The sequence below is a fragment of the Octopus bimaculoides genome, chromosome 7 (assembly GCF_046866305.1).
Source record: "Octopus bimaculoides isolate indiv1 chromosome 7, ASM4686630v1, whole genome shotgun sequence".
Lineage (NCBI taxonomy): Eukaryota > Metazoa > Mollusca > Cephalopoda > Octopoda > Octopodidae > Octopus > Octopus bimaculoides.
Genome location: NC_142934.1, coordinates 75,109,491 through 75,129,490, shown reverse-complemented (window position 1 = coordinate 75,129,490; position 20,000 = coordinate 75,109,491). Strand labels below are relative to the sequence as shown.

The window sequence follows — 20,000 nt, the reverse complement described above, 5'->3', positions numbered from 1 at the left end:
AGCATTTCAAAAATTAGAGTTTATCGAAAATTTTAAAATTTGGCACAATAATGTACTGTTCCAAGCTAAATTGCTGGAGTTGTTTCACTTTTTCCAGAAAAATGTTTTTAAAAAGATATAGAGGTTTAAAGTTTGATAATTTTCACCCAATCAGGAAACAGGATTTGGGGGCTGTGATTTTGTGCGTGATACCACGTCTTGTCAACTGTAAACAAAGCAAATAAATTTGGGGTGGGGAATTGAAATTAAAGATGGTTTTATTTCTTTTTTGCTGAATCGTAATCTCCGATATCGAAAACATAAATAAAACAAAACAAAACAAAAAATGCCTGGTTCAAAAGTTATAGGGTGGGGGGATTCCGAAGAAGTACCAAATTATCTTTTAGATACCTTTTTTAAAGCACTGTGGATAAATTCCAGCACTGATATCAGGCTTTCACTGAAACAAGTGAAAGAATTTATATATTGCAGAAGTGTGTTTTCGAAACACAGCACAAGCACAATATGTGCACACATGGAAATCCATGGATGTATACACTCGATTTTCGTGGGCGTGCATACAATGTGTACATGCATTGCACACACACACACACACGCACACACTCACACAAGCACACACTGAAATTCATATACACACATAAACGCACGAACACACGTCTTAACTGAGAAAAATCTTGCGCAAGAAATGAAATTCCCTTTCTATCTATTATTGCTTAATGATCTGAAACGTACGTACTAAATGCATTCAAAATATCATTACTTGGCTTCATTACGTGTACGTGTATTAATGTTTGCTTTTATGATAAGTTTTATATGATAGATCGCTGACCACTGCATTTAAATTTTTTTCTCCTTGTTTTTCTCCTTATTTCTTTCTGCGTTCCTTTCTGTTGAAGGGCGTAGCTCGAAACGTTAAAGACTTTCTCTATTCCCGAGCGTTAAAAAGTCTTTAACGTTTCGAGCTACGCCCTTCAACAGAAAGGAACGCAGAAAGAAATAAGGAGAAAAACAAGGAGAAAAAAATTTTAATGTAGTGGTCAGCGATCTATCATATAAAACTTATCATAAAAGCAAACATTATATATATATATATATATATATATATATATATATATATATATATATATATATATATATATATATACATATATATATATATATAAACAACCTACATACTTTCTGTGACAATTACTGTTGTCTGTCCCTTGGAACATTTAATTTGGAACTTACACAATAGGTAGGGGTCCGACAGTCCACTCTACTTCCAGAGTTTTGGCTCCTTGATACAGTCTGATCACCTGACTTGCCCAGTCGTTGTATATGAGGTGTACCTCCGTCACCAATTTACCCTGAAACATACAGAGATGACAATAGGCTTACAAATGGATAATGGTAGTGGTGGTAGTAATAGTGGCGGTTGTTGTTAGTAGTGGTGGTAGTAACTGTGTCAGTGTAGGTGGTGGGGGTATCTGAGGTGGTATTAAAGGAGTAGTGATAATGGTCGTATTAATAGTAGTAGTGGTGGAGAGGGTGGTGGTAGTGCTGATAGTGGTTGTAGTGGTAGTAGGGGGGGGTTGTGTGATTATTATGGGGTGAGTGGCCGTTGTTTTTGTTGGTGGTGGTGGTGGTGGTAGTGGTGGTGGTGGTGGTGGTGGTGGTGGTAGTGGTGGTGATAGTGGTAGTAGTGGTCGTCGTAGTGGCAGTGGTGTGTTGGTGATAGTGTTATATTGCCACAAGGCTACACCTTGTGGAAGAGATAGCAGTCAGTTCAGTTGACCAAGGAAAGATGAAAGTTGACTTTCGGTGGGATTTGAACTCACAACTTAAACGGAAGTAAGCGAATATGAGAATATACAGGCATTTAAGCTCTTTCTCTTATTTTCACATTCGATACTCCACCAAGAATTTTCTATATCATCGTTCGAACTGCTCAACGTTGTACCCCAACCTTCAATATACTATTTATACATTAATCTATAGCTACAATGTGGTACCTATATAAGATACGTAGACAGGACTGTTGAGTGTTAAGATATTTGGACCAGGATATAATCCAAGAACAGCCACAGGATAAACAGTTCGAACTGTTCGGTTGGATGCCCAGTAATTATTCACCACAGTAACTTATTAGCCCTATGTAAACAGGTGGTATTTTAACTTACTCTTAATATATAACCCTTTGCATGATTAAAAGTTTCCGGATTCTGCTGTTCGGGACGGAATATATACGCTCCAGACGGTTGTGTATAGTCTACTGAAGAACGATAGTACTTGAGACTTTGTGTGAACGGACGTTTAATATTTTTAACTTTGTTGGTAATTGTCAATGGGACGCCAGTATTATCGTCAAACTCCAGTCTTATAAACTGAAATAGAAATGCAAAACACATTATATACATATATATACATATAAACATATACATACAAACATTTATACACAAACATCTATACACAAACATATATATATATATATATATATATATATATATATATATATATATATATATATGAAACAGAACAGATTAATCATATCTTAATACGTTTCCGAATATTTTTGCTTGTATAATGTCATGGAACTTCTCTACTTCACCCTTCGAATAATTAGCAACGTGAAACTCACAGATACAATTCAAGAAGCTTCAGCTTTAAATTCCTGCACTCTATATTTTATATATTGACAACTTTTCCATATTTGCAAGTAAATATTCATCCATTTTATTTAATTTGCCGATCACTGTTCATAGAGTTACAATATCTGAAAATGGAGGAGCAGCTCCTGAACTCCTCCGCAAAGAATGTCCGAGTACCATTCGAAAATAATTAAATGTCTAATTGAAGAAAGGAAAACAAAGTCTTAATAAAGAAGATGAAATGAGTGTCACTAAAGACATGAAAACGTTGCCCATTTTTACATGTAAATAAATATATTACTGTTCTGTGCATGAAAACTGAATGAATGTGTAACACATTTCTAGCAATTTTTATGGGGAAGCAGCCAATCGAATTTTGATCTATTGGTGAAATTTTGCTTATATATTAACACGTTGCTTACTCATTTTAGTCGTTTGATTAAATCTAGTTCTTAGCCGTTTTACTTCCTGGATATGAAGTCAGTCTGTTATCTTCCTTGAAATGTATACTGAAACAAGTAAAGCTAACACTTTTGATCCTGCTGATAATCGAATTTCTAAAGTTTCGTACACTAATCCAAATAATTGAAATTTTCGTTTCCAGCCTCTCAGCAAAAACAACTGAGTAAATGACACATACAATGATAGAACATAAAACATTATATTACCTCGTTTTCTACGACGTTGTTGGAGAATGTGTTATTCGTTGGTAGAAGGTCATTAAGGTCTGAAATACAAAACAGCTATCAGTCACATCAGACATATAACTTCATCCATCTGATATTATGCTATTCCATGATATATCAGATATCATACATGTTATTCAAACATTATTATAACGTACCTCATCAAATATAAAATTTTCTATCATTTCATAATAAACAATCTTTCATAATAACAATCTTTCTTACAATACATCAGATATCAAGCATCCTGTTATCTCATAATATATTAAACAGACTCTTTTCTATCCCATAACACATTAAATACAAAAAAACGTGATTGAAAACCTCATCAAACATAAAATATGTTATTTTGTTACACATCAGTTAGTAAGCATGAAACGACTACCACACTTTCATATTATTCCTCAATATACACTGGACGGTGTCATCCTAAATAGTTTGTGACTATAAATCCGAGACAGTACAGGCTAGTGTAACTTTGACCATAAATGTACTCGAACGGGGCTGACCTGGGGCTAAATAACATCATCAACAATAAGAACCAGCTTCTTACATTATATCACCGTAAACCATACATCAGTCACAGCATAGAACTAACTATACACTATATACTAGGGATCCCCAAACCTTTTAGACTATCGGCCCCTCATCGATCCCCAGGCATGTACAAGAAAAAAAATAAATAATATTAATAATAATTAAGTGGACGTGCATTTATGGATCACTTGAATAGTCCTATCGACCCCTACGGGTCGATATCGAACACTTTGGAGACCCCCGTTATACATCAATCACAGTATAACACTTTAAATTATAAATCAGTCGTAGTATTGTATATGCATCAGTTACAATATGCCATCCTCTATCATATATCGATTATAGCATGGCATCATGTAACATACCATCATACATTATATGCCAGTCATAGTTTATCATTATACATCATTATACTTCATTATACATCACTCACAAGATGCCATCATACATCAAACATGACGACATACCACTACACATTACACATCAGTCACAAGACACGCCATACATCAATCACAACATGCAACCATAGTCTATATATAAATATATGAGCGTGAATGAATTTATGTGTATACATACATACTTATATGCGTGTGTATCTGCGTGTGTGTCTTTAAGAATATATATATATATATATATATATATATATATATATATATATATATATATATATATATATATATATATATATATATATATGTATGTATATATATACATACATACATACATACATACATAGACATATATAACTCACACACACACACACACACACACACACACACACACACACACACACACATATCAGACGTCCTAATTTAGCATCATGCAATAACTGAGACTCTAACCCTCACCTTTATTCGTCTGTCGTACAAAGTAAGTGCTGTAGCCAAGCGCTGGAAGTGAGGCCAAGAACACGAGTTCATGCGTTGCAATGGATGTCTCTCTTTCTGGCAACCGTTTCGTCTGATGTGAAAGCGGAATAATCTGAAACAAATACACGAAAAACGTGTATCAGTAGTTTCTGTACAACCCCTCCCGCACGCACGCACACACACACACACACACACACACACACACACAGACAAACATTCACACACACACACGAACGCATAACATATACACACACGTACATACACGCACACAGTGGTACACGCGCGCACGCATTTAAGCTTCTTGCTTTTATTTGTTGTTAAAGCATTGTCTGAAAATTAACATCAGTTAAAGCAAGACTGCTTAAATGACTTAGATATATGATTGTATCACTGGTTAGCAACCCTAAAAAAAGATAATCAGCTCACCTGTACAGGTATCTTGTTGTTCTTTGCATCAAGCACCTTAAAAGCCTTTATTGGTGTTATGGGTATCCTCACCCAGTGAGTACGTCTTTGTGCTCTGGGGTTGTAAATTGCTACGAAGAACTGCAAAAAGAGGAATTCAAATGACAGCTTCATTACCATCTAACATGAGGGCCATGTAAAGAACTACAAGATCAAAGCTCTTTGTTAAGGGTTAATTGCGACATATAAAAAATGATCTGTTATTCATTCCACTATTATAACAACTTATAATAATGTAGTGGAGGCGCAATGGCCCAGTGGTTAGGGCAGCAGACTCGCGGTCATAGGATCGCGGTTTCGATTCCCAGACCGGGCGTTGTGAGTGTTTATTGAGCGAAAACACCTAAAGCTCCACGAGGCTCCGGCAGGGGATGGTGGCGAACCCTGCCGTACTCTTCCACCACAACTTTCTCTCATTCTTACTTCCTGTTTCTGTTGTGCCTGTAATTCAAAGGGTCAGCCTTGTCACACTGTGTCACGCTGAATATCCCCGAGAACTACGTCTGTGGAGTGCTCAGCCACTTGCACGTTAATTTCACGAGCAGGCTGTTCCGTTGATTGGATCAACTGGAACCCTCGACGTCGTAAGCAACGGAGTGCCAACAAAACAAATAATAATGTAGGTGGACTGGTAAAATCGTGTCTGAAAGTGTCATATGACGTGTTTCGGCTCTTTACGTTCGGATTTCAAGCTTCATCAAGGCCAACTGATCAGAAGAGTAGTCATGATGGGTTTAGTGGGTTTTGTATATTTTACCACAGTGTCACCTTGGTGGCATGCATACAAACATATGTGATGTTTATACTTTTTGTAAACCCCTTGTCATTCATGTTAAGGATGTCTGAAGGATATCTCACTGGTTCACAAGGAAACAGCAATACCAAAATTACACACTGTTTCTTTGTGGATAACTTGACGCTTTATGCAAAGAATATGCATGTGATGAAAAAGAGCCTTGACCTAGTTACAACATTCTCAAAGGATGTAGGGTTGGAGTTTGGTCAGGATAAATATTGCTGTATGGTTGTGAAAAGGGGGAAAACTATAAACCAGACTAGTATCATCTCCATCAATGATTTGACTGTTTCCGCTATATGTGATGAGGAATGTTGCAGGTATCTTGGGGTGGATGAAAACATCTTACAATGGCGCCTGTAACACAACACGTGTCACTAAAGAATATTACAGCCGAATAAAGAAAATTTGGACCTCAGAACTCTCTGGATTCAATAAAACAGTGGCCCACAATGTGTTTGCAGTGCCAGTATTCATACCAACATTTGGGCTGCTTGATTGGACGCTTGATAAGATCTAAACCATTGATGGGAAAACCCGAAAAATACTAACAAGCTCACATAATTTCCACATAAAAAGTGACATTGACCACCTCTACCTAAAAATATAGTTGATAATGTACTCTCTTATATACAAAAAGGAACGCCTTTCGTAATAGGTCTGCTGGATCACAGCTTATTTGGGGCTAAATAAAAAAAAGCATTGGCTACTTCACTAACAACAACAATTAAAAAAGTAGTAGCAACAACAACAGAAACAAGCAATATAAGCTCTAATTAGAAAATAAACAATAATTATAATAGCGATGTCATCAATAAAATCCCCTACGGGTCCACAAATGGAACTTGACCCAAAAGATGTGCAATAACACCATCGTCAACACAACTCTTGACATGACCCTCACAATCAACACTATCACTGCAACTACCACCAACTATAACAACAACAACGACAACAACAATACAAACATGAACAACAACACCAACACAGATACCGTCGCCGCTAACAACAACAATATCAATACCTCCACCAACGTCAACAGTAACGCCACTACCACCACCGCGACCATCACCCTTACTATAAACAACAACAACAACAACAACAACAACAACAACAGCACGTCTATAAATACAGTCACTACAAACATGAGAAACACAATCACTAACATCACAACCAACACCAAGAATAGCTGTAGCCTCAGTAGCAACAACCACATAAAAAAAGGAAACAAGCCTTAGATACCCATAAACTCACCCTGGCTCAGACAATGCTTTCGTAACGAGAAAATACTTTCGTAACGAGAAAATACTTTCGTAACGAGAAAATACTTTCGTAACGAGAAAATACTTTCGTAACGAGAAAATACCACAAGGGGCGAAGGAACTTACGGTATCTGATGTTTCGGTAATAAAGCAAGATGATATATTCAGCTGGTTACAAAATTCCATTTTTCCATAAAATTTATTCTTATCGGGCAACCATTTCTTGTAGGCTTTTCTTAGAACATTCTGGAAAAGAGATGGAAAATATAGTGAGATAACTGTGGAATGTGTTTGTATGAAAGGGTGCTTTGTGTGTCTGAGTGTGCGTGTGTGTACGTGTATGTGTGTGCGCGTGTGTGTGTGTGTGTGTAAAAGAGAGAGAGAGAGAGAGAGGTTAGAGAGTGAATGAGAGTGCATTTATAAGTATCACTATCACCACAAGTGCATTTCAATCATCCTGACCATAGTACGCATGAGTTTCGTCCCCCTAAAATATTTTCTCTTAGAGTTATCTCCCTTCAATAACATTTATTTAAAATTAAAATTTTCTGTCGACGAAAAGAAGAAAACCCTATTGTTTCTGTTATATATGTTCCATCTTTTTCTTTTATCTTCTGCTATTTTCAGCCATTAGACTGAAGCCACACTGGAGCATCGCCATATGGAATTTAAGTCGAACTAATTGACCTCCAATACTTAATTTCTTTTTTAAGTCTGGTATTTATTCTGTCGGTTTCTTTTTCCCAACCGCTAGATTACGGAGACGTTAACGCACCAACAATGGTTATCCAGTGGTGGGGGAGTCAAGCACGCGCGCGCGCGCGCGACGGGTTTCTTTTCAGATCCTGTCTAGCAAATCTATTCACAGGGCATTGGTTGGCCGGAGACTGTAGTAGAAGACACTTGAACAAAATGCCACGCAGTGAGACAGAACCCAAGTTTAGGTCAGGCACTGCATCATATTACTTGGCAAATTAATTCTAATAGACTTGCTAAGTATATACAAAATATACTGTCCAAGCAAAAACTAAGCATGTTTTTAAAAATGTTTTTACATCACAATATAGAGTATGAAATATGTTAATTACTAACTATTGCATTTTCATATGTGTCTCATTATAATCAACTATATCTGCGTGTAATTAACTGAAGCTTTATCGTATCAGCTTTGTTTCCACACTAATTCGCGTACAATACTGCATAGCATACTGATTCTTCCATTACTACTTCAACAACTGTGAAGCCTATACTTCGCTGACAAGGTCTAACACCGCTAAAAACTATCTATACAGAGTTACCTCCCATTATTATACTAGACTTTAAGCAAGTGATTGCCAATCTATGGTCCGCAGACTCCTAGTGGTCCGCAAAGGTAGTGTTGGGGTTCTGTAAACATGTTAAGCAGACAGACCGTTCAATATCATTTAAATTGTAGTGAAAAGGTTGGGAAGTGATGCTTTAAGCTATCAAGCTAAATTTTTGGCTGTGTACACCACAGACCCTATATTATATACATACAACGTTAACTTAAAAGATTATTTCAACTCTTTGCTCTGCTGAGGCAGATCATCTTAAACGAGTGGATATAAACGAGTTAGGGGGCTTTGGCCGTAATTATTTCAAAGTCCTTGTACAACCGTTTCGTCTTCGGTGTACACCAAATAATAAAGGATGAAAGGTCCTCCCTGAGTCATCGGATAAGGCCAGTTTCTCGGATTCTGTGGCGTATATATATATCACCGCTGGAAATCACAATCTTACGATCATGAGTGTAACACCCAAACCACTTAGCTACGTATCTCTACAGTATCTTCTTAAACGTGTAATGCTCTACCGACTCAGCTTTGTGAGCCAATGAGTGAGCCTCTATGTTGTCAGTCGACCCACTAGAAATAGCAGTAAAGTCTGCTTGTAATCACGCGTTACCACCTTAACCATTAGGAAAGTAATATTTAAAAACAAGATGTGATTGCCTCAGTGGCAAAGCTTTGATCATAGATCTACTTGATCAGAGCCGACTCGAGACTCCGCAGCACAATCTATATTCATAGCGATTAGATTTATATATCAACCAGCTGGCCCCGTGCCGTAAAAAAATGACGGCTAATTGTAATATTTTATATATAAATAAGGTACAAAATAAGTTACATAATAATTAAAGATACAAACATTCACATACTTCCCTTGTACACGCACACGCACACACACATATACTCACACAGAGTTGAAACGTTGTTTGATTGTTCGCCATCCCACTTCCATTGCACACACACAAACATTCATATACCTCCCTTTTAAATACACACACATATACTCACAGAGTTGAAACGCTGTTTGTTTTGTTTTTTTTAACGTAGTATTTCTATCATCCCACTACCACTTTGCTATCACCTCTTCCTTATTCATCTATCACCCCTTCCTTTCTCATTCATCTGTTGCGATGGAGAAAGACACAATAGTGCATTATTAGAGTAGATAATCTCAAGAGTTCTCTACCGTTACGAAGATATTTTGAAAGAGTTACTTCGCCTGATGGACCTACCTGACAGCTATTTATTCCAAATGCAAGTCTTCGACGATAATCTCTGTCCACTTCTTGTTTAGCTGTGCCCCTGAGAGAAGAAATAGGCACTTTGGTTATAACGACAAAAATATATAAACAAATGAACCAATAACTACTTAAATTGTAATAATAGTAATTTTTTACATAGCGACAAGGGCCAGCAATTTTGGAAGATTTGAGGTGAGGGTTGTATCTTAGGTATTTGACCTATATGTATCTTAGGTATTTGACGAGGACATCATTTTATAGACGCCAGAAGGACAAATGGCAAATTTGACATCGGTAGCATTTTAAGTCAGAACGTAAAGAACAGGTAAAAATAACGCAAGGTATTTGGTCTGACGCGCTATCGATTGTGGTATCCATTGCCTATATGTCGTAATAATCACTTGATTGTTTTTTTATATATTTACTGTCACACACAAACACATACATACATGTATGCATACATACATACATAGATACATACATACATACATACATACATACATACGTACGTACGTACGTACGTACATACATACATTCGAAACGCCGGAGTTTTAATGGTGGCAGCTGATGAAGGGGATGTTTCTATGTGGCCTGCTTGTTTGTTGCACCTTGTTTACCATTTTTGTCCTTGTTCTTTTGCCACGTCATGTACCCAGTTATGTATCTATATGTACACGTGGATTAACATATATACATACATGTACATATATATGCATATACTCATATATTGTTTGTACATACATAAATACATACATACATACATACATACATACATACATACATACATACATACATACATACATACATACATGATAGGTAGTGTCTTGTAGTCCGAGATAGACGGTCCTGCAATTTCTTGCTGAAGAACCTGCACAAATGACTGGCTTGTAGTGATCCAATGTGTGTGTTGTACATTAGTTCACTCCCTCCATCAAATCGATGTTGCCTGAGCAGGTGCACGATGTACCACACATCAGGTGTCAAAGTGATCGCAGAACAATATGAGATGAAGTGTCTTGCCTAAGAACTCAAAGCACCACCTGGTCCAGAAATTGAAACAACGATGTCGCAATCGTGAGTGCGACACCCTAACTACTAGGCCAAGTGCCCTTGCTACACACACACACATACACTTCCCTCTGAGTGGAATCTTGGGTGAAATCTCATTTTTTGTAGCCTCCCATAGACCCATAACATGTAGAAGAAATAGGTGGATGGAAACTGTATAGAATACACTCGGAGAGATTGCATTTGTAATTCAAACAGTACAGTTTTGGCGATACTGTGTTATACTGATTCTGCTTGAGAATTACGTTAAAAGCACACGTGTCTCTGGAATACTCAGACACTTTTGGAATACTTCAGCCACTGAACTCAGGAGCAGGTATTTCAGTTGAACAATCAACTGAATCCTCATCGTGAATATCGGATGTCCACCACTCACTCACACATACACACATGCGTACATATCCTACACTGCATGCATATATACGTATGTATGAATACAAATGTTATGATATTACCAAAATCACCAACACTGTATCAGATGACAACAGCACAATGATATCTAACCATAAAAGCGGAATAGAAGTAAAAAAGGAGGAAGGTCCTTACGTGACGGCATCATGATGTTGTACAATTGAGAACTCTTTCCCTGAAATTTGACCAAAAAAATCATAAGAGAAACAAGGAAATAGATAAAGTGATAGATAGATAGATAGATGTTTATCTACACACACACACACATACATACATACATACATATATATATATATATATATATATATATATATGTGTGTCTATATATATATATATATATATATATATATATATATATATATATATATATATATATATATATATGTATATATATATATAAACGCACGCGCACGCTTGTACGTTGCTTTATGTATCGTGTAACTCGAGTGGAGGCGCAATGGCCCAGTGATTAGGGCAACGGACTCGTGGTCATAGGATCGCGGTTTCGATTCCCAGACTGGGCGTTGTGAGTGTTTATTGAGCGAAGACACCTAAAGCTCCACAAGGCTCCGGCAGGGGATGGTGGCGAACCCTGCTGTACTCTTTCACCACAACTTTCTCTCTCTTACTTCCTGTTTCTATTGTACCTGTAATCCAAAGGGTCAGCCTTGTCACACTGTGTCATGCTGAATATCCCCGAGAACTACGTTAAGGGTACACGTGTCTGTGGAGTGCTCAACCAGTTTCACGCTAATTTCACGAGCAGGCTGTTCCGTTGATCGGATCAACTGGAACCCTCGACGGAACAGCCTGCTCGTGAAATTAACGTGCAAGTGGCTGAGCACTCCACAGACACGTGTACCCTTAACGTAGTTCTCGGGGATATTCAGCGTGATACAGCGTGTGACAAGGCTGACCCTTTGAATTACAGGCACAACAGAAACAGGAAGTAAGAGAAAGTTGTGGTGAAAGAGTACAGCAGGGTTCGCCACCATCCCCTGCCGGAGCCTCGTGGAGCTTTTAGGTATTTTCGCTCAATAAACATTCACAACGCCCGGTCTGGGAATCGAAACCGCGATCCTATGACCACGAGTCCGCTCCCCTAACCACTGGGCCATTGCACCTCCACAAAAAAAAAAAAGTAACATTAAGTTAGATGAAAAGAATACTTACAAAGGTCATCTACCTTCGCGCTCTGTCCAAGCTTGGCTAAAACATTCGCCTGTTTACACACCTGAAGAAAGAAAGTAAGTGTCATGAATTAATATATACTCATGAAATTTCACTAAGTCCCGTTCGTGTTATATGCATTCTATGAAAATACTTTTTCCTATCTATCTTATCTTAACCATAAAGATAACTGAAAGAAGGTCACTTGCAGATAAACCTAATGTTGTTCCCTACCTTGACATTCGGCTTCGTTTTGTTCAGGCAAAGGCAACCCTTTTCTTCAAGTGGGCCGAATGAAACATGATTCGTTATCAAGCGGGCCACGCGAATAATAAACATTGGTTTCTAGTTTTGGCAGAACTCCAACAATTTCCAGGAAGTCGATTACATTGATCCAAGTGCTCAACTGGAACTTATTTTATCGACAGTGAAAGGTGAATTTGAATTTAGAACGTAAAGACGGACGAAATGCCGCTAAGTATTTTGCACGGCGTGCTAGCGGTTCTTCCACTTCACCGCCCTACTGCTATTAAATATCGGTTTCAAATGTCAGCAATTTTGGGGAAAGGGACGAGTCAATTACATCGACCTCAGTGCACAACTGATTCTTATTTTAACGTACCCGAAAGGTAAAAGGCAAAGTCGACATCGGCAGAATTAGAACTCTGAATGTAATGACGGACCAAATGCGGCTAAGCATTTTGCCCGACGCGCTGATGATTCTGCCATCTCGCTGTCCTTACTACTAATAACTACTCCAGCTAATTTTTCGTTGGCTTGCCATTCAGATAAACTCGAGGGCCGCAATTTACCTACATCTGGTTTAGTTCTTTCGCTAGCCGGCTCATAACACATGTGGAAGCAGTGGAATAATTCATTTGTCCCTACAGTAAATCGTTTTCTTGCGAGAGACAGGAGTAAGTATTAACCAAATTTGATAAGTGCTCAATCATTTTGAGTGGATTTTGGTAATAGCATGGATCGATTAGTTTCTATAGCTGTAAAAGTATAGAAAATAACTTTGCCTTCATCACGTTAAGAGCATTGCACTTTGACTTATAAAATTTTGGTTGATCACTACATACTTCTACATACAAATGCATATATAGAAATACATATGCATATGTATGTGTGTGTGTGCATGTAATGTATGTATGTATATATATATATATATATATATATATATATATATATATATATATATATATATATATATATATATATATATATATATATATACATACATACATATGTACCTATATATATGTATATATATACGTACATATATACATACATACATATATATATGTGTGCGTGCGTGTACATATATGTGTGTGTATTTATGGCCCACTTCTGCATAGTTTCCGCCTACCAAATTTCACTGATAGTTCACATAAAGCTATATATAGTAAGAGGAACTCGCCCAAGATACCGATCACATATGAAGAAATGTAAGTATGCATGTAAGTATATGGATATTTAGATATATACCTATATCTGTATGATTGTGTATGTGCGTTTGCGTATGTATGTACGTACGTACATACGTAGTACGCACGTACGTACGTACGTATGTATGTATGTATGTATGTATGTATGTATGCATGTATGTATGTACGTATGTATGTCATTATTCGGTTTTATTTCTTGCCAATAGAAAAAGAACCGATTTCTAACCCTAGATCCAAGGCTCTCTTATTGGAATTTAAATAACATCAACAGGGCATTTTTGTTTGTTTTTATGTATGTATGTATGTACGTATGTATGTATGTACGTACGTATGAATACGTGCAGATTTTAATGTTTTTTTTTATGTATGTATTCTCCTGCATATACTTGCATGTGTAGACATGCTCATATGTACTTAAATGATAAACTTCTGGAAAGTTTTACAGATTTTTACAGTTCTAGTGATGGATTGGATCTGTACTCTTCGAATCAGCTTTCTCCTTTCTGGTTTTGAGACGCCTAATTTCTCAAGATTGGTATCTAGGCAGTGTGTTACATATTCCAAGGCCCCAATAATTACAGATATAAACCTGAACATGTAATCTGGATAGAGTAACTGCAGATCTCTCAATAGTTCAGCGTAGGTATTCTCTTTCTCCCTGATATTCAGCTGAGCAGCTGATTTTCACAACTGTCCACAGTTTCTCTTCTCTATCCCAAATCATTATATCGGGTCTATTGTGTCGACAATTTGTATGTATGTATGTATGTATGTATGTATGTATGTATGTATGTATGTATGTATGTATGTATGTATGTATGTATGGAAAACAAACTTCAACTATTCTGATTATATGTCTGTGCACACGTTTGAATGTGGTGTGTGCCAGAGGGTTTGCAAATCCAATGGGGGTCTTAAAAGACATGTTAGGATCCACAATGAGCAGAACTTTTACTTGCAGGTATTGGTAGTGCAAATCAGAGGTGCAATCTGTGTGGGTGTTTTTTTCAAAACACTGTCTGGTTTAAAAAGCCACATCAGACGCCATGAAAGGGCTAAAGTGTAGGTGCAGGAGGTGGTCAAACTCTGTGTAAGGAGTAGACAACCACCAACATGTATGCATGTATGTATGTATGTATGTATGTATGTATGTATGTATGTATCTATGTATCTATGTATAATGCTGAAGCGAATATAAGAGAAACCAGTGCGCTTACTTGTAACATGTTGTTGCTCTCTCGGACATAACGTTTAAACGCGGCCCGACTGGTGTAATAACCTGTCCAGAAAGCATGACGTTTGTGAGCGTAAGGAAAGAAATCATCGGTTTTCTCAGTCCATGTTTTGTTTACTTTGTTCAAATTGTAGATGTAACAGGATGGCGTGGAGTAGAGGGCATTCATCTTGCTTCCACTCGCTTGCTGTTGTTTTATCAAAGACAATGGAAATAATTAACATATAATAGATATCATCATCATCATCATCATCATTATTATTATTATTATCATTAGTAGTAGTATTAGTATTAGAATTAAACAGTGGTATTAAAGCTTCAGTTAGTACTACTCCAATATTCAACTGACGTTTATGCGATCGATCTCCGTAAGGAGAAATGGGAAAAGGCCACCTCAGCGGGATTTGAACTCAAATATCGTGAAGCATTTTGTACGTCACTACAATCCAGAAAGATGGAAACTGCAATCTTTAAGATCCCTACATGTGGTGTTCAGGAAGAAGTCAGGATTTTCAAAGCAAAATATAAAATTTTATCTATGTCGTTGAAGTACGTGATAGCTAATATAACTGTTACGCCATAATGGAAGTTTAATGGAATTCAAAAAGTGATAGCATAAAATCATTTTGGTCTTTACGATCTTTTTAGTCTTTAAAAGATCTTTAGACCGGCGCTTAAACTGGTTTCCTTGGCTGTTAAGGAACTCACTCTGAAATGGGACGCCGGTCCATTGCATGATTAGTTTCTCAGCTATTGCTGGAACTCATTTACAGCTGAGTAGACGGGTGCAACTTGAAATGAAGTATTTTGCTCATAAACACGACGCACCGCCCGGTCCGGGAATCGAAACTACGATCTTACGATCATGAATTCGACGCCCAAACCAACCGGCCACTAGCTTCTCGCAATTAAAACAAATTAGTCCTTTATAAACATACGGTCGCTTACGTTAGTGAATTTAGCAAATGGGTTCCTCACCTCTCAGGAACGTATAATATCTTTATTACAGCCTTTGCGATTTTGAACAAAAAATCGGAATTGGTAAGTTATTGCAGATACATTTATGCATTTGTTTTGCAAGATTCTTGATGAGAAATCATGTGTTGAAATAAAAAGACAAAATGGAATAGACAAGGGAGAAGGAGACACGAGAGACAGAAAGTCGTTGAAGAGGACACAAAATGTATGACGAAAGAACACTGACAAATAATCTAATAATAATAATAATAATAATAATAATAATAATATTAATAATAATAATTTTGGCACAAGGTCAGCAATTCCGGGAGAGGTGGTGAGTTGATTACATCGACCTCAGTACTCAACTGGTACTTATTTTATCGACCCCAGAAGGATGAAAGGTAAAGCCGTCCTCGGTGGAATTTGAACTCAGAACCTGAAGATGGACGAAATGCTGCTAAGCATTTAGCTCGGCGTGCTAGCGATTCTGCTGACTCACTGCCTTCGTAATAATAATAATAATAACAACAACAACAACAACAACAACAACAATAATAATAATAATAATAATTATAATAATAATTTCTTTATTAACCACAACAATTTTACATTAAGAAAAACATTATGGACAGCACAGGACAAAACAAAGAATGCGTGAGTGTATGTGTGTGAGTGTGTGTTATTAGGGTATTGCGTGTTAACAAGACTAACTTTTTTTTTTTTTTCTTAAATCAACAATGTGCAGTCCTCAATATGGAAGAGACATTTGAAGGCTCCTCATGGAAAAATCCCATAAAAACTATGGGGTAAGTGCCTTTTTTCCTTCCCTTTTTTTTTCCCAACTACAGGCGTATGCTCATGGCAGACCCGTTCACTCGCACCATTCTCGCCACTTTCATCCAGCTGTCAGCAAACTGGTTAGAAGACAATACGTCCCTCTCTACCCTTATTTTCCTTTTCAAGTAGTTCATAAGGGACTGGCCAAAAAGAAAAGCGTTTGGCTTCAGCCCCTTCAATCTCGTCTACCATACAACCTCTTTCGACATGGCCACCAGACATATAAAAACAGCCTTTCCTTCCCGGCTAAAGGAAGGCGGCAAGGAGATCTTCTCAATAGATTCAGCTGACTGCCGAATCCGTCCCACACGCGACAGCAAGTGTTCCACATAGACCCACAGGTCATCAATGCTCGGGCACTGGACAAGTGAATGCAAGACTGTCTCGGAAATGCTCGGCTGACGGCACTTCCGTGCCTGTAAAGTTTATCTCGAACAGGCAAAGTTCCCCGGTAGCACTGCCAGGCGAGAGAATTTTGGAAATTATCCATTGGTCCCCGTTCGAAAGTTCTACAGAAAAGAGTGACCAGCTGATCTTCTTCGATGCCCAACCAAAGTCCCCCCACCCACCCAAAACGTTGTCGCGCTTTTCCCCCACTAATCTTTTATAAAAGGCTAAAATGGACGTTCTACCTATCGCACTGTCCGATTGGATGAGGGCCTGAAATTTGTGGTGAGAGAACTAGTCGATGTAATCGACTCCAAAGTTTTATTGGTACTTAATTTATCAACTCCGAAAGGATGAAAGGCAAAGTCGACTTTGGCGAAATTTGAACTCAGAACGTGAAGACGAACGAAATGCTACAGTTCTATATTTAAGAAATGAGGAATTATGTACATTATTTACATTATTTACAATTGACAGATATTTGTCCTCATCTTGTTTGTTGTTAACACAACGTTTCGGCTGATATATCCTCCAGCCTTCATCATGTGCCTTGAGGAAGTTTCAAACCTGGGTTCTCATTCTTAAGATATTTTTCGATATTGTTATTATTATTATTATTATTATTCATGTCACTGCCTGGAATCGAACTCGGAATCTTGGGGTCAGTAGCCCGCACTCTTAACCACTACGCCATATGCTCGTGGGCATGTGGCGTAGTGGTTAATAGCGTGGACAACTAACCCCAAGATTCAGAACGTGAAGACGGACGAAATACTGCTGTGTGCTAACGATTCTGCCGCTCGCCGCCTTTATGGTAGTAATAATAAAGTGAAGGTCAGATATAGTGCATATGTTTATTGGCAAAAAGATGACCATAATCAAATATAACAATACATTATTGCAAATACTCGTGTCAAAATTCACTGAGAAATGTCCAACACTCAAATGGCTGAAATAAATTATTACACACGTAATACATCTACCATATCTTAAAATACGCTTAAATACTGGAAAATAATCTAACCGTTTTGTCAGCAATAAAACAAAATGAACAATAGTGATCTTCCTTGATTCTATAAGCTTTAGATATATTACATTCAAGACATGAATAATATTGCATGTTTCTACATGTGAACGGACGAACAATTAAATAGGTAAAAGTATAGTACGTTTGCTGACTGATTGGCCGTTTGGCAACCAATCAAATTTTCGATGACTAACAATGTAACGACCAGCTTCCGACAAGCCCTTTTTTTTCTTTTCGCTACATCAGTCCTTTCAATGTGTTCGTGCATGCGTGCGTGCGTGCGTGCGTGAGTGTACGTGCGTGTGCGTGCGTTGTGTGTGTGTGTGTGTGTGTTGTATGTCTATGATGCATTAAATACCAACATATTGATGTTGATAGAGACTAATATGAGAAAGCAAGATATTTTGGTTAATGCTTCTTTGATATGTACACTCAAACGCACACACGCGCATACGCACACACACGCATACGCACACACACACACACACGTATACATACACATATATATATACTTCTCACATATATATACTTCTCACATATATATACTTCTCACATAGTTCCGGGTTCAGTCTATAATTCAGTCATACAGTCATGTGTGTGTGTGTGTGTGTGTGTGTGTGTGTGTGTGTGTGTGTGTGTGTTTGTGTGTGTGTGTGTGCGTGTGTGTGTGTGTGTGTGTGTGTGTGTGTGGTGTATGTATGCTTCCGTCAGACGGTCAGGGATATAATTGACTGAACCCGGAATTATGTGGGTTGAGAAACAAATTTCTTGCTACACCACACAACCATGTGTATATACACACACACATGTATGTATGTATGTATGTATGTATGTATGCATGCTTGCATGTATGTATGAATATATACATGTATGATGTATGTATGAATATATACATGTATGACGTATGTATGCATGCTTGCATGTATGTATGAATATATACATGTATGATGTATGTATGAATATATACATGTATGATGTATGTATGCATGCTTGCATGTATGTATGTCTGTCTGGATATATACATGTATACATATATAATGTATGTATGTATATATGTATGAGTGTATGTGCGTGTATGCACGCATGTATGTATGTATGGACAGACAGACAGACAGATAGATAGATAGATAGATAGATAGATAGATAGATAGATAGATAGATAGATAGATAGATATTTTCACTCGTGGTGCAAAAGCAGAAGCAATTAAAGGGCTCAACATCACATTTCCGAAATGTAGTTTCGTCCCGTTAGGTGACACTAGCAGCATCTTTGAAAAACATTCAGAAATTTTAAGCAACATACATGGTAAAGCATGTCGGTTGTCATCTGTCACACAAGAGTCGGGGAGGGGAAGTCTTCTTTGAAGTTCTCAATGAAGAATTTGTACATCTGTCGACGAACTGAAATTATTTCCCGTCCTTTTATCTAGGACAGGTAACGTGTATATAAGTATGCAGAAAATAAGTATTTTGCATAGTAAATTTAATATATTTTGTCTTACCTGATCATTGACGATCTTAATCAGTTTGTCCAGGTTTGTGAACCAACTCTCGGCGTTCGTGTACTGAAAGTCGGCTCCCATTGTGAAAATAATATGGTTGGTAGCATAGGAATCTGCCTGAATAGAAAATATAAATTCAACGTGAATTGTTATGAAG

General features: G+C 37.5%; 1 protein-coding gene across 1 annotated transcript in view; it reads right to left on the bottom strand.

The window, feature by feature from the left end:
- LOC106880534 (lysosomal alpha-mannosidase) overlaps window positions 1–20,000 on the bottom strand; it is a 173,035-nt gene that overhangs the window by 32,307 nt on the left and 120,728 nt on the right. The window contains exons 8-18 of the mRNA XM_089355518.1: window positions 19,844–19,960; window positions 15,114–15,317; window positions 12,449–12,509; window positions 11,411–11,450; window positions 9,788–9,857; window positions 7,372–7,491; window positions 5,149–5,268; window positions 4,702–4,834; window positions 3,299–3,357; window positions 2,163–2,366; window positions 1,231–1,349 (exon numbers count right to left, since the gene is read on the bottom strand). Of these exons, the coding sequence (XP_089211644.1) occupies window positions 1,231–1,349; window positions 2,163–2,366; window positions 3,299–3,357; window positions 4,702–4,834; window positions 5,149–5,268; window positions 7,372–7,491; window positions 9,788–9,857; window positions 11,411–11,450; window positions 12,449–12,509; window positions 15,114–15,317; window positions 19,844–19,960 (1,247 nt within the window). The remainder of the gene's footprint in view (window positions 1–1,230; window positions 1,350–2,162; window positions 2,367–3,298; window positions 3,358–4,701; window positions 4,835–5,148; window positions 5,269–7,371; window positions 7,492–9,787; window positions 9,858–11,410; window positions 11,451–12,448; window positions 12,510–15,113; window positions 15,318–19,843; window positions 19,961–20,000) is intronic.